At 48.3% G+C, this 15,000-nt stretch overlaps 2 protein-coding genes across 2 annotated transcripts in view; both read right to left on the bottom strand.

The window, feature by feature from the left end:
- Window positions 1–47, bottom strand: part of LOC144740870 (uncharacterized) — a 26,722-nt gene extending 26,675 nt beyond the window's left edge. The window contains exon 1 of the mRNA XM_078623584.1: window positions 1–47. This exon is cut by the window's left edge and continues 41 nt beyond it. The gene's annotated coding sequence lies outside the window, so the exon portion shown is untranslated.
- A 2,690-nt stretch (window positions 48–2,737) lies between these two features.
- Window positions 2,738–15,000, bottom strand: part of LOC144740869 (terminal uridylyltransferase 4-like) — a 13,624-nt gene continuing 1,361 nt past the window's right edge. The window contains exons 2-5 of the mRNA XM_078623583.1: window positions 14,772–14,861; window positions 12,956–13,069; window positions 9,786–9,875; window positions 2,738–3,085 (exon numbers count right to left, since the gene is read on the bottom strand). Of these exons, the coding sequence (XP_078479709.1) occupies window positions 2,738–3,085; window positions 9,786–9,875; window positions 12,956–13,069; window positions 14,772–14,861 (642 nt within the window). The remainder of the gene's footprint in view (window positions 3,086–9,785; window positions 9,876–12,955; window positions 13,070–14,771; window positions 14,862–15,000) is intronic.

The following is a 15,000-nucleotide window of genomic DNA, read 5'->3' as shown; positions in this document are numbered from 1 at the left end:
GAGCTCAGTGTCTCCCGTTGTCTCACAGAGATCACTCTGTCTCTGTGTCTCTGTGTGTCTCTGTGTGTCTCTGTGTGTCTCTGTGTCTCTGTGTGTCTCTGTGTGTCTCTGTGTGTCTCTGTGTGTCTCTGTGTCTCTCCCGCACCCTCTATAGAGATGTATTTTGATGTCCACTGCTTCTCGAAGGAGCTGAGTGTCTCCCGTTGTCTCACAGAGATCACTCTGTCTCTGTGTCTCTGTGTCTCTCTGTGTGTCTCTGTGTGTCTCTGTGTCTCTGTCTCACCCTCGATGGAGATGTATTTTGATGTCCACTGCTTCTCGAAGGAGCTGAGTGTCTCCCGTTGTCTCACAGAGATCACTCTGTCTCTGTGTCTCTGTGTGTCTCTGTGTCTCTCTGTGTGTCTCTGTGTGTCTCTGTGTGTCTCTGTGTGTCTCTGTGTGTCTCTGTGTGTCTCTGTGTGTCTCTGTGTCTCTGTCTCACCCTCTATAGAGATGTATTTTGCTGTCCACTGCTTCTCGAAGGAGCTGAGTGTCTCCCGTTGTCTCACGGAGATCACTCTGTCTCTGTGTCTCTGTGTGTCTCTGTGTGTCTCTGTGTGTCTCTGTGTGTCTCTGTGTGTCTCTGTGTGTCTCTGTGTGTCTCTGTGTCTCTCCCGCACCCTCTATAGAGATGTATTTTGCTGTCCACTGCTTCTCGAAGGAGCTGAGTGTCTCCCGTTGTCTCACGGAGATCACTCTGTCTCTGTGTGTCTCTGTGTGTCTCTGTGTGTCTCTGTGTGTCTCTGTGTGTCTCTGTGTGTCTGTGTGTCTCTGTGTGTCTCTGTGTCTCTCCCGCACCCTCTATAGAGATGTATTTTGATGTCCACTGCTTCTCGAAGGAGCTGAGTGTCTCCCGTTGTCTCACAGAGATCACTCTGTCTCTGTGTCTCTGTGTGTCTCTGTGTCTCTCTGTGTCTCTGTGTGTCTCTGTGTGTCTCTGTGTCTCTGTCTCACCCTCTATAGAGATGTATTTTGATGTCCACTGCTTCTCGAAGGAGCTGAGTGTCTCCCGTTGTCTCACAGAGATCACTCTGTCTCTGTGTGTCTCTGTGTGTCTCTGTGTGTCTCTCTGTCTCTGTGTGTCTCTGTGTGTCTCTGTGTGTCTCTGTGTGTCTCTGTGTGTCTCTGTGTGTCTCTGTGTGTCTCTGTGTGTCTCTGTGTGTCTCTGTGTGTCTCTGTGTGTCTCTGTCTCACCCTCTATAGAGATGTATTTTGAAGTCCACTGCTTCTCGAAGGAGCTGAGTGTCTCCCGTTGTCTCACAGAGATCACTCTGTCTCTGTGTGTCTCTGTGTGTCTCTGTGTGTCTCTGTGTGTCTCTGTGTGTCTCTGTGTGTGTCTCTGTGTGTCTCTGTCTCACCCTCTATAGAGATGTATTTTGATGTCCACTGCTTCTCGAAGGAGCTCAGTGTCTCCCGTTGTCTCACAGAGATCACTCTGTCTCTGTGTGTCTCTGTGTGTCTCTGTGTGTCTCTGTGTGTCTCTCTGTCTCTGTGTGTCTCCCTCACCCTCGATGGAGATGTATTTGGATGTCCACTGCTTCTCGAAGGAGCTGAGTGTCTCCCGTTGTCTCACGGAGATCACTCTGTCTCTGTGTCTCTGTGTGTCTCTGTGTGTCTCTGTGTGTCTCTCTGTGTGTCTCTGTGTGTCTCTGTGTGTCTCTGTGTGTCTCTGTGTGTCTCTGTGTGTCTCTGTGTCTCTCCCGCACCCTCTATAGAGATGTATTTTGATGTCCACTGCTTCTCGAAGGAGCTCAGTGTCTCCCGTTGTCTCACGGAGATCACTCTGTCTCTGTGTCTCTGTGTGTCTCTGTGTGTCTCTCTGTCTCTGTCTCACCCTCTATAGAGATGTATTTTGATGTCCACTGCTTCTCGAAGGAGCTGAGTGTCTCCCGTTGTCTCACAGAGATCACTCTGTCTCTGTGTGTCTCTGTGTGTCTCTGTGTGTCTCTGTGTGTCTCTGTGTGTCTCTGTGTGTCTCTCTGTCTCTGTCTCACCCTCGATGGAGATGTATTTTGATGTCCACTGCTTCTCGAAGGAGCTCAGTGTCTCCCGTTGTCTCACGGAGATCACTCTGTCTCTGTGTCTCTGTGTGTCTCTGTGTGTCTCTGTGTGTCTCTGTGTGTCTCTGTGTGTGTCTCTGTGTGTCTCCCTCACCCTCTATAGAGATGTATTTGGATGTCCACTGCTTCTCGAAGGAGCTGAGTGTCTCCCGTTGTCTCACAGAGATCACTCTGTCTCTGTGTCTCTGTGTGTCTCTGTGTGTCTCTCTGTGTCTCTGTGTGTCTCTGTGTGTCTCTGTGTGTCTCTGTGTGTCTCTGTGTGTCTCTGTGTGTCTCTGTGTCTCTCTGTCTCTGTGTGTCTCCCGCACCCTCTATAGAGATGTATTTTGATGTCCACTGCTTCTCGAAGGAGCTGAGTGTCTCCCGTTGTCTCACAGAGATCACTCTGTCTCTGTGTGTCTCTGTGTGTCTCTGTGTCTCTGTGTGTCTCTGTGTGTCTCTGTGTCTCTCTGTGTCTCTCTGTCTCTGTGTGTCTCCCGCACCCTCTATAGAGATGTATTTGGATGTCCACTGCTTCTCGAAGGAGCTGAGTGTCTCCCGTTGTCTCACGGAGATCACTCTGTCTCTGTGTGTCTCTGTGTGTCTCTGTGTGTCTCTCTGTGTCTCTCTGTGTCTCTGTGTGTCTCTGTGTCTCTGTCTCACCCTCGATGGAGATGTATTTGGATGTCCACTGCTTCTCGAAGGAGCTGAGTGTCTCCCGTTGTCTCACGGAGATCACTCTGTCTTGGAAGTCGAACTCCTCTGTGTGTCTCTGTGTGTCTCTCTGTGTCTCTGTGTGTCTCTGTGTGTCTCTGTGTCTCTGTCTCACCCTCGATGGAGATGTATTTGGATGTCCACTGCTTCTCGAAGGAGCTGAGTGTCTCCCGTTGTCTCACGGAGATCACTCTGTCTTGGAAGTCGAACTCCTCTGTGTAGAATCGCAGCAGCCCCAGCCAGAGCTCCCCCACCGACTCGCGGTTCTCACCAAAATGGGGCCATCGCGACTTCTACACGGAGACACGGGGAGACACACAGAGAGACACGGTGAGACACAGAGACACATAGAGACACACAGAGACACACAGAGACACACAGAGACCCACAGAGACACAGAGTTAGTAGTGATAGTACTAGTTAGTGTGCTAGTTAGTGGTGTAGTTAGTGGTGTAGTTAGTGTGCTAGTTAGTGTGCTAGTTAGTGCTGTAGTTAGTGTGCTAGTTAGTGTGCTAGTTAGTGTGCTAATGTACTAGTTAGTGTACTAGTTAGTGTACTAGTTAGTGTACTAGTTAGTGTGCTAGTTAGTGTACTAGTTAGTGTGCTAGTTAGTGTGCTAGTTAGTGTACTAGTTAGTGTGCTAGTTAGTGTGCTAGTTAGTGTACTAGTTAGTGTGCTAGTTAGTGTGCTAGTTAGTGTACTAATGTACTAGTTAGTGTGCTAGTTAGTGTGCTAGTTAGTGTACTAGTTAGTGTGCTAGTTAGTGTGCTAGTTAGTGTGCTAATGTACTAGTTAGTGTGCTAGTGTGCTAGTTAGTGTACTAGTTAGTGTACTAGTTAGTGTGCTAGTTAGTGTACTAGTTAGTGTGCTAGTTAGTGTGCTAGTTAGTGTACTAGTTAGTGTGCTAGTTAGTGTGCTAGTTAGTGTACTAATGTACTAGTTAGTGTGCTAGTTAGTGTGCTAGTTAGTGTACTAGTTAGTGTACTAGTTAGTGTGCTAGTTAGTGTGCTAGTTAGTGTGCTAGTTAGTGTGCTAGTTAGTGTACTAGTTAGTGTGCTAGTTAGTGTGCTAGTTAGTGTGCTAGTTAGTGTGCTAGTTAGTGTACTAGTGTACTAGTTAGACTAGTTAGTGTGCTAGTTAGTGTGCTAGTTAGTGTACTAGTTAGTGTGCTAGTTAGTGTGCTAGTTAGTGTACTAGTTAGTGTGCTAGTTAGTGCTGTAGTTAGTGTGCTAGTTAGTGTGCTAGTTAGTGTGCTAGTTAGTGTACTAGTTAGTGTGCTAGTTAGTGTGCTAGTTAGTGTACTAGTGTGCTAGTTAGTGTACTAGTTAGTGTGCTAGTTAGTGTACTAGTTAGTGTGCTAGTTAGTGTGCTAGTTAGTGTGCTAGTTAGTGTACTAGTTAGTGTACTAGTTAGTGTGCTAGTTAGTGTACTAGTTAGTGGTGTAGTTAGTGTGCTAGTTAGTGTGCTAGTTAGTGTGCTAGTTAGTGTGCTAGTGTACTAGTTAGTGTGCTAGTTAGTGTGCTAGTTAGTGTGCTAGTTAGTGTGCTAGTTAGTGTGCTAGTTAGTGTACTAGTGTGCGAGTTAGTGTGCTAGTTAGTGCTGTAGTTAGTGTGCTAGTTAGTGTGCTAGTTAGTGTACTAGTTAGTGTGCTAGTTAGTGCTGTAGTTAGTGTGCTAGTTAGTGTGCTAGTTAGTGTGCTAGTTAGTGTACTAGTTAGTGTGCTAGTTAGTGTGCTAGTTAGTGTACTAGTGTGCTAGTTAGTGTACTAGTTAGTGTGCTAGTTAGTGTACTAGTTAGTGTGCTAGTTAGTGTGCTAGTTAGTGTGCTAGTTAGTGTACTAGTTAGTGTACTAGTTAGTGTGCTAGTTAGTGTACTAGTTAGTGGTGTAGTTAGTGTGCTAGTTAGTGTGCTAGTTAGTGTGCTAGTTAGTGTGCTAGTGTACTAGTTAGTGTGCTAGTTAGTGTGCTAGTTAGTGTGCTAGTTAGTGTGCTAGTTAGTGTACTAGTGTGCGAGTTAGTGTGCTAGTTAGTGTACTAGTTAGTGTGCTAGTTAGTGTGCTAGTTAGTGTACTAGTTAGTGTGCTAGTTAGCGTACTAGTTAGTGTGCTAGTTAGTGTACTAGTTAGTGTGCTAGTTAGTGTGCTAGTTAGTGTGCTAGTTAGTGTGCTAGTTAGTGCTGTAGTTAGTGTGCTAGTTAGTGTGCTAGTTAGTGTGCTAGTTACTGTACTAGTTAGTGTGCTAGTTAGTGTGCTAGTTAGTGTGCTAGTTAGTGTACTAGTTAGTGTGCTAGTTAGTGTGCTAGTTAGTGTGCTAGTTAGTGTACTAGTGTACTAGTTAGTGTGCTAGTTAGTGTGCTAGTTAGTGTGCTAGTTAGTGTGCTAGTTAGTGTGCTAGTTAGTGTGCTAGTTAGTGTGCTAGTTAGTGCTGTAGTTAGTGTGCTAGTTAGTGTGCTAGTTAGTGTGCTAGTTAGTGTGCTAGTTAGTGTGCTAGTTAGTGTGCTAGTTAGTGTGCTAGTTAGTGTACTAGTTAGTGCTGTAGTTAGTGTGCTAGTTAGTGTGCTAGTTAGTGTACTAGTTAGTGTACTAGTTAATGTGCTAGTTAGTGTGCTAGTTAGTGTACTAGTTAGTGTGCTAGTTAGTGTGCTAGTTAGTGTGCTAGTTAGTGTGCTAGTTAGTGTGCTAGTTAGTGTGCTAGTTAGTGTACTAGTTCGTGTGCTAGTTAGTGTGCTAGTTAGTGTGCTAGTTAGTGTGCTAGTTACTGTACTAGTTAGTGTGCTAGTTAGTGTGCTAGTTAGTGTGCTAGTTAGTGTACTAGTTAGTGTGCTAGTTAGTGTGCTAGTTAGTGTGCTAGTTAGTGTACTAGTGTACTAGTTAGTGTGCTAGTTAGTGTGCTAGTTAGTGTGCTAGTTAGTGTGCTAGTGTACTAGTTAGTGTACTAGTTAGTGTGCTAGTTAGTGTGCTAGTTAGTGTGCTAGTTAGTGTGCTAGTTAGTGTACTAGTTAGTGTGCTAGTTAGTGTGCTAGTTAGTGTGCTAGTTAGTGTACTAGTGTACTAGTTAGTGTACTAGTTAGTGTGCTAGTTAGTGTGCTAGTTAGTGTGCTAGTTAGTGTGCTAGTTAGTGTGCTAGTTAGTGTGCTAGTTAGTGTACTAGTGTGCTAGTTAGTGTGCTAGTTAGTGTGCTAGTTAGTGTGCTAGTTAGTGTGCTAGTTAGTGTGCTAGTTAGTGTGCTAGTTAGTGTGCTAGTTAGTGTACTAGTTAGTGTACTAGTTAGTGTGCTAGTTAGTGTGCTAGTTAGTGTGCTAGTTAGTGTGCTAGTTAGTGTGCTAGTTAGTGTACTAGTTAGTGTGCTAGTTAGTGTACTAGTGTGCTAGTTAGTGTACTAGTTAGTGTGCTAGTTAGTGTGCTAGTTAGTGTGCTAGTTAGTGTGCTAGTTAGTGTACTAGTGTGCTAGTTAGTGTACTAGTTAGTGTGCTAGTTAGTGTGCTAGTTAGTGTACTAGTTAGTGTGCTAGTTAGTGTGCTAGTTAGTGTGCTAGTTAGTGTACTAGTTAGTGTACTAGTTAGTGTACTAGTTAGTGTGCTAGTTAGTGTGCTAGTTAGTGTACTAATGTACTAGTTAGTGTACTAGTTAGTGTGCTAGTTAGTGTGCTAGTTAGTGTGCTAGTTAGTGTGCTAGTTAGTGTACTAGTTAGTGTACTAGTTAGTGTACTAGTTAGTGTGCTAGTTAGTGTGCTAGTTAGTGTGCTAGTTAGTGTACTAGTTAGTGTGCTAGTTAGTGTACTAGTTAGTGTGCTAGTTAGTGTGCTAGTTAGTGTGCTAGTTAGTGTGCTAGTTAGTGTACTAGTTAGTGTGCTAGTTAGTGTGCTAGTTAGTGTACTAGTTAGTGTGCTAGTTAGTGTACTAGTTAGTGTGCTAGTTAGTGCTGTAGTTAGTGTGCTAGTTAGTGTGCTAGTTAGTGTGCTAGTTAGTGTGCTAGTTAGTGTGCTAGTTAGTGTGCTAGTTAGTGCTGTAGTTAGTGTGCTAGTTAGTGTGCTAGTTACTGTACTAGTTAGTGTGCTAGTTAGTGTGCTAGTTAGTGTGCTAGTTAGTGTACTAGTTAGTGTGCTAGTTAGTGTGCTAGTTAGTGTGCTAGTTAGTGTACTAGTGTACTAGTTAGTGTGCTAGTTAGTGTGCTAGTTAGTGTGCTAGTTAGTGTGCTAGTTAGTGTGCTAGTTAGTGTGCTAGTTAGTGTGCTAGTTAGTGTGCTAGTTAGTGTGCTAGTTAGTGTGCTAGTTAGTGTGCTAGTTAGTGTGCTAGTTAGTGTACTAGTTAGTGCTGTAGTTAGTGTGCTAGTTAGTGTGCTAGTTAGTGTACTAGTTAGTGTACTAGTTAATGTGCTAGTTAGTGTGCTAGTTAGTGTACTAGTTAGTGTGCTAGTTAGTGTACTAGTTAGTGTGCTAGTTAGTGCTAGTTAGTGTGCTAGTTAGTGTGCTAGTTAGTGTGCTAGTTAGTGTACTAGTTCGTGTGCTAGTTAGTGTGCTAGTTAGTGTGCTAGTTAGTGTGCTAGTTACTGTACTAGTTAGTGTGCTAGTTAGTGTGCTAGTTAGTGTGCTAGTTAGTGTACTAGTTAGTGTGCTAGTTAGTGTGCTAGTTAGTGTGCTAGTTAGTGTACTAGTGTACTAGTTAGTGTGCTAGTTAGTGTGCTAGTTAGTGTGCTAGTTAGTGTGCTAGTGTACTAGTTAGTGTACTAGTTAGTGTGCTAGTTAGTGTGCTAGTTAGTGTGCTAGTTAGTGTGCTAGTTAGTGTACTAGTTAGTGTGCTAGTTAGTGTGCTAGTTAGTGTGCTAGTTAGTGTACTAGTGTACTAGTTAGTGTACTAGTTAGTGTGCTAGTTAGTGTGCTAGTTAGTGTGCTAGTTAGTGTGCTAGTTAGTGTGCTAGTTAGTGTACTAGTGTGCTAGTTAGTGTGCTAGTTAGTGTGCTAGTTAGTGTGCTAGTTAGTGTGCTAGTTAGTGTGCTAGTTAGTGTGCTAGTTAGTGTACTAGTTAGTGTACTAGTTAGTGTGCTAGTTAGTGTGCTAGTTAGTGTGCTAGTTAGTGTGCTAGTTAGTGTGCTAGTTAGTGTGCTAGTTAGTGTACTAGTGTGCTAGTTAGTGTACTAGTTAGTGTGCTAGTTAGTGTGCTAGTTAGTGTGCTAGTTAGTGTGCTAGTTAGTGTACTAGTGTGCTAGTTAGTGTACTAGTTAGTGTGCTAGTTAGTGTGCTAGTTAGTGTGCTAGTTAGTGTGCTAGTTAGTGTGCTAGTTAGTGTACTAGTTAGTGTACTAGTTAGTGTACTAGTTAGTGTGCTAGTTAGTGTACTAGTTAGTGTGCTAGTTAGTGTGCTAGTTAGTGTGCTAGTTAGTGTACTAGTGTACTAGTTAGTGTGCTAGTTAGTGTGCTAGTTAGTGTGCTAGTTAGTGTGCTAGTGTACTAGTTAGTGTACTAGTTAGTGTGCTAGTTAGTGTGCTAGTTAGTGTGCTAGTTAGTGTGCTAGTTAGTGTACTAGTTAGTGTGCTAGTTAGTGTGCTAGTTAGTGTGCTAGTTAGTGTACTAGTGTACTAGTTAGTGTACTAGTTAGTGTGCTAGTTAGTGTGCTAGTTAGTGTGCTAGTTAGTGTGCTAGTTAGTGTGCTAGTTAGTGTGCTAGTTAGTGTACTAGTTAGTGTGCTAGTTAGTGTGCTAGTTAGTGTACTAGTTAGTGTGCTAGTTAGTGTGCTAGTTAGTGTGCTAGTTAGTGTGCTAGTTAGTGTGCTAGTTAGTGTACTAGTTAGTGTGCTAGTTAGTGTGCTAGTTAGTGTACTAGTGTGCTAGTTAGTGTACTAGTTAGTGTGCTAGTTAGTGTGCTAGTTAGTGTGCTAGTTAGTGTGCTAGTTAGTGTACTAGTGTGCTAGTTAGTGTACTAGTTAGTGTGCTAGTTAGTGTGCTAGTTAGTGTGCTAGTTAGTGTGCTAGTTAGTGTGCTAGTTAGTGTACTAGTTAGTGTGCTAGTTAGTGTACTAGTTAGTGTACTAGTTAGTGTGCTAGTTAGTGTACTAGTTAGTGTGCTAGTTAGTGTGCTAGTTAGTGTGCTAGTTAGTGTACTAGTGTACTAGTTAGTGTACTAGTTAGTGTGCTAGTTAGTGTGCTAGTTAGTGTGCTAGTTAGTGTGCTAGTTAGTGTACTAGTTAGTGTGCTAGTTAGTGTGCTAGTTAGTGTGCTAGTTAGTGCTGTAGTTAGTGTGCTAGTTAGTGTACTAGTTAGTGTGCTAGTTAGTGCTGTAGTTAGTGTACTAGTTAGTGTGCTAGTTAGTGTGCTAGTTAGTGTGCTAGTTAGTGTGCTAGTTAGTGTGCTAGTTAGTGCTGTAGTTAGTGTGCTAGTTAGTGTGCTAGTTAGTGTGCTAGTTAGTGTACTAGTTAGTGTGCTAGTTAGTGCTGTAGTTAGTGTGCTAGTTAGTGTGCTAGTTAGTGTGCTAGTTAGTGCTGTAGTTAGTGTGCTAGTTAGTGTGCTAGTTAGTGTACTAGTTAGTGTGCTAGTTAGTGTACTAGTTAGTGTGCTAGTTAGTGTACTAGTTAGTGTGCTAGTTAGTGCTGTAGTTAGTGTGCTAGTTAGTGTGCTAGTTAGTGTGCTAGTTAGTGTGCTAGTTAGTGTGCTAGTTACTGTACTAGTTAGTGTGCTAGTTAGTGTGCTAGTTAGTGTGCTAGTTAGTGTACTAGTTAGTGTGCTAGTTAGTGTGCTAGTTAGTGTGCTAGTTAGTGTACTAGTGTGCTAGTTAGTGTGCTAGTTAGTGTGCTAGTTAGTGTGCTAGTTAGTGTGCTAGTTAGTGTACTAGTTAGTGTGCTAGTTAGTGTGCTAGTTAGTGTACTAGTGTACTAGTTAGTGTACTAGTTAGTGTACTAGTTAGTGTGCTAGTTAGTGTGCTAGTTAGTGTGCTAGTTAGTGTGCTAGTTAGTGTGCTAGTGTACTAGTTAGTGTGCTAGTTAGTGTGCTAGTTAGTGATGGTTACCAGTTGTTTAATGTCACTGAAGAAGTAGGCGTTCCATCCGTCCACAGAGACCAGAGGGGGCGGCTTCCCCTCTTCAGCTCCGTCGTAGAGCTACAGAGACACGGGGAGAGACACGGTGAGACACGGGGAGAGACACGGGGAGACACAGAGACACGGTGAGAGAGAGACACGGTGAGACACGGGGAGAGAGAGACACGGGGAGAGACACGGGGAGAGACACGGTGAGAGACACGGGGAGAGAGAGACACGGGGAGAGACACAGAGACACGGGGAGTGACACGGTGAGAGAGAGAGACACGGGGAGAGAGACACGGGGAGAGACACGGAGAGACACGGGGAGAGACACGGTGAGAGAGAGAGAGACACGGGGAGAGACACGGGGAGAGACACGGTGAGAGAGAGACACGGAGAGAGACACGGTGAGACACGGGGAGAGACACGGTGAGACAGACACGGTGAGAGACACGGAGACACGGGGAGAGACACAGAGACACGGGGAGAGACACGGTGAGAGAGAGACACGGTGAGACACGGGGAGAGAGAGACACGGTGAGACACGGGGAGAGAGAGACACGGGGAGAGACACGGAGACATGGGGAGAGACACAGTGAGACACGGGGAGAGAGACACGGGGAGAGACACAGAGACACGGGGAGTGACACGGTGAGAGAGAGAGACACGGGGAAAGAGACACGGGGAGAGAGACACGGAGAGAGACACGGGGAGAGACACGGTGAGACAGAGACACGGTGAGAGACACGGAGACACGGGGAGAGGCACGGTGAGAGAGAGACACGGTGAGACACGGGGAGAGAGAGACACGGGGAGAGACACGGTGAGAGAGAGACACGGTGAGACACGAGGAGAGAGAGACACGGGGAGAGACACGGTGAGACAGAGACACGGTGAGAGACACGGAGACACGGGGAGAGACACGGTGAGAGAGAGACACGGTGAGACACGAGGAGAGAGAGACACGGGGAGAGACACGGTGAGACAGAGACACGGTGAGAGACACGGAGACACGGGGAGAGACACGGTGAGAGAGAGACACGGTGAGACATGAGGAGAGAGAGACACGGGGAGAGACACAGAGACACGGGGAGTGACACGGTGAGAGAGAGAGACACGGGGAGAGAGACACGGGGAGAGACACGGGGAGAGAGAGAGACACGGTGAGAGAGACACGGGGAGAGACACGGTGAGAGACACAGGGAGAGAGACACGGAGAGAGACACGGTGAGACACGGGGAGAGACACGGTGAGACAGAGACAAGGTGAGAGACACGGAGACACGGAAAGAGACACGGTGAGACACGGGGAGAGACACGGTGAGAGACACGGGGAGAGACACGGGGAGACAGACACGGGGAGAGAGACACGGGGAGAGAGAGACACGGGGAGAGAGACACGGGGAGAGAGAGACACGGGGGGAGAGACACGGGGGGAGAGACACGGGGAGAGAGACACGGGGAGAGAGACACGGGGAGAGAGACACGGGGAGAGAGACACGGGGAGAGAGACACGGGGAGAGAGACACGGGGAGAGAGACACGGGGAGAGAGACACGGGGAGAGACACGGGGAGAGACACGGGGGGAGAGACACGGGGAGAGAGACACGGGGAGAGAGACACGGGGAGAGAGACACGGGGAGAGACACGGGGGGAGAGACACGGGGAGAGAGACACGGGGAGAGAGACACGGGGGGAGAGACACGGGGAGAGAGACACGGGGAGAGACACGGGGAGAGACACGGGGGGAGAGACACGGGGAGAGAGACACGGGGAGAGAGACACGGGGAGAGAGACACGGGGAGAGAGACACGGGGGGAGAGACACGGGGGGAGAGACACGGGGAGAGAGACACGGGGAGAGAGACACGGGGGGAGAGACACGGGGGGAGAGACACGGGGAGAGAGACACGGGGGGAGAGACACGGGGAGAGAGACACGGGGAGAGACACGGGGAGAGACACGGGGGGAGAGACACGGGGAGAGAGACACGGGGAGAGAGACACGGGGGGAGAGACACGGGGGGAGAGACACGGGGAGAGAGACACGGGGGGAGAGACAGGGGGGGAGAGACACGGGGAGAGAGACACGGGGAGAGAGACACGGGGAGAGAGACACGGGGAGAGAGACACGGGGAGAGAGACACGGGGAGAGAGACACGGGGAGAGAGACACGGGGAGAGAGACACGGGGAGAGACACGGGGAGAGACACGGGGGGAGAGACACGGGGAGAGAGACACGGGGAGAGAGACACGGGGAGAGAGACACGGGGAGAGAGACACGGGGGGAGAGACACGGGGGGAGAGACACGGGGAGAGAGACACGGGGAGAGAGACACGGGGGGAGAGACACGGGGGGAGAGACACGGGGAGAGAGACACGGGGAGAGACACGGGGAGAGACACGGGGAGAGAGACACGGGGAGAGAGACACGGGGGGAGAGACACGGGGGGAGAGACACGGGGAGAGAGACACGGGGGGAGATACAGGGGGGGAGAGACACGGGGAGAGAGACACGGGGAGAGAGACACGGGGAGAGAGACACGGGGAGAGAGACACGGGGAGAGAGACACGGGGAGAGAGACACGGGGAGAGAGACACGGGGGGAGAGACACGGGGAGAGAGACACGGGGAGAGAGAGACACGGGGGGAGAGAGACACGGGGAGAGAGAGACACGGGGAGAGAGACACGGGGAGAGAGACACGGGGGGAGAGACACGGGGGGAGAGACACGGGGAGAGAGACACGGGGAGAGAGAGACACGGGGAGAGAGACACGGGGAGAGAGAGACACGGGGAGAGAGACACGGGGAGAGAGAGACACGGGGAGAGACACGGGGAGAGACACGGGGAGAGAGACACGGGGAGAGAGACACGGGGAGAGAGACACGGGGAGAGAGAGACACGGGGAAAGAGACACGGGGAGAGAGAGACACGGGGAGAGAGACACGGGGAGAGAGACACGGGGAGAGAGACACGGGGAGAGAGAGACACGGGGATACGATGATGATGCTACTACTACCACTACTACTGATGACACTACTAATGATGATACTACTACTGATACTACTACTGATGACACTACTAATGATGATACTACTACTGATACTAGTACTACCGCTACTAGTACTGGCACTAGTAGTACTGGTACTATAAGGTCACCTGCTGCAGCACAGGTGCTACAGGCGGCTGCCGCTGCTGCAGGAAGTAGAGCAGCATCAGGATGTAGCCGTAGGACGAGAGGGAACCACGTGACGCGTCACCAATGTCACACACCTAGTGACACACACAGACACAGTGACACACACAGTGACACACACACACACACACAGTGACACACACACACACACACAGTGACACACACACACACACACAGTGACACACACACACACACACACAGTGACACACACAGTGACACACACACACAGTGACACACACACACACAGTGACACACACACACACAGTGACACACACACACAGTGACACACACACACACAGTGACACACACACACAGTGACACACACACACAGTGACACACACACACAGTGACACACACACACACAGTGACACACACACACAGTGACACACACACACACAGTGACACACACACACACACAGTGACACACACACACACAGTGACACACACACACACAGTGACACACACACACACAGTGACACACACACACACACAGTGACACACACACACACAGTGACACACACACACAGTGACACACACACACACACACACAGTGACACACACACACACACACAGTGACACACACACAGTGACACACACACACACACAGTGACACACACAGTGACACACACACACACAGTGACACACACACACACACAGTGACACACACACACACAGTGACACACACACACACACAGTGACACACACACACACACAGTGACACACACACACAGTGACACACACACACAGTGACACACACACACACACAGTGACACACACACACACAGTGACACACACACCTAGTGACACACACACACACACACAGTGACACATACACACACAGTGACACACACACACACACACAGTGACACACACACAGTGACACACACACACAGTGACACACACACAGTGACACACACACACAGTGACACACACACACAGTGACACACACACACACACAGTGACGCACACACACACACAGTGACACACACACACACAGTGACACACACACACACAGTGACACACACACAGTGACACACACACACACACACAGTGACACACACACACAGTGACACACACACACAGTGACACACACACACACAGTGACACACACACACACACAGTGACACACACACACACACCGTGACACACACACACACACACAGTGACACACACACACACACAGTGACACACACACACAGTGACACACACACACAGTGACACACACACACACAGTGACACACACACACAGTGACATACACCCACACACACACAGTGACACACACACACAGTGACACACACACACACACAGTGACACACACACACACAGTGACACACACACACAGTGACACACACACACAGTGACACACACACACACACAGTGACACACACAGTGACACACACACAGTGACACACACAGTGACACACACACACAGTGACACACACAGTGACACACACACACAGTGACACACACACACAGTGACACACACACACACCGTGACACACACACACACCGTGACACACACACACCCAGTGACACACACACACACAGTGACACACACACACAGTGACACACACAGTGACACACACAGTGACACACACACAGTGACACACACACAGTGACACACACACACAGTGACACACACAGTGACACACACTGTGTGTGTCACTGTGTGTGTGGTTGTTGTTGTGGTTGTTGTTGTTGTGGTTGTGGTTGTGGTTGTTGTTGTTGTTGTGGTTGTTGTGGTTGTTGTTGTGGTTGTTGTTGTCTAAGCGTCTCACCTTGGCGAACACCTTCAGGGTGTATCCGAGGATCTGGACGCGAGGGTCAAGCAGCGCGTACGTAGCCAACATCCTCGTGTTGTGCTGAGCCTGGGGTCACGCAGAGGTCACGCGGGGGTCACGCAGAGGTCACGGATAGGTTATGGAGGTCATGGATAGGTCATAGGGGAGGTCACCGAGGGGATCACAGAGAGGTCAGGGAGGGGGTCACAGAAAGGTCACGGAGAGG

Source organism: Lampetra planeri, unplaced genomic scaffold, assembly GCF_965212315.1.
Source record: "Lampetra planeri unplaced genomic scaffold, kcLamPlan1.2.h2 scaffold_324, whole genome shotgun sequence".
Classification (NCBI taxonomy): Eukaryota; Metazoa; Chordata; class Hyperoartia; order Petromyzontiformes; family Petromyzontidae; genus Lampetra; species Lampetra planeri.
Note: the sequence above shows the minus strand (reverse complement) of the source record. Positions and strands in the feature narration are given on the sequence as shown.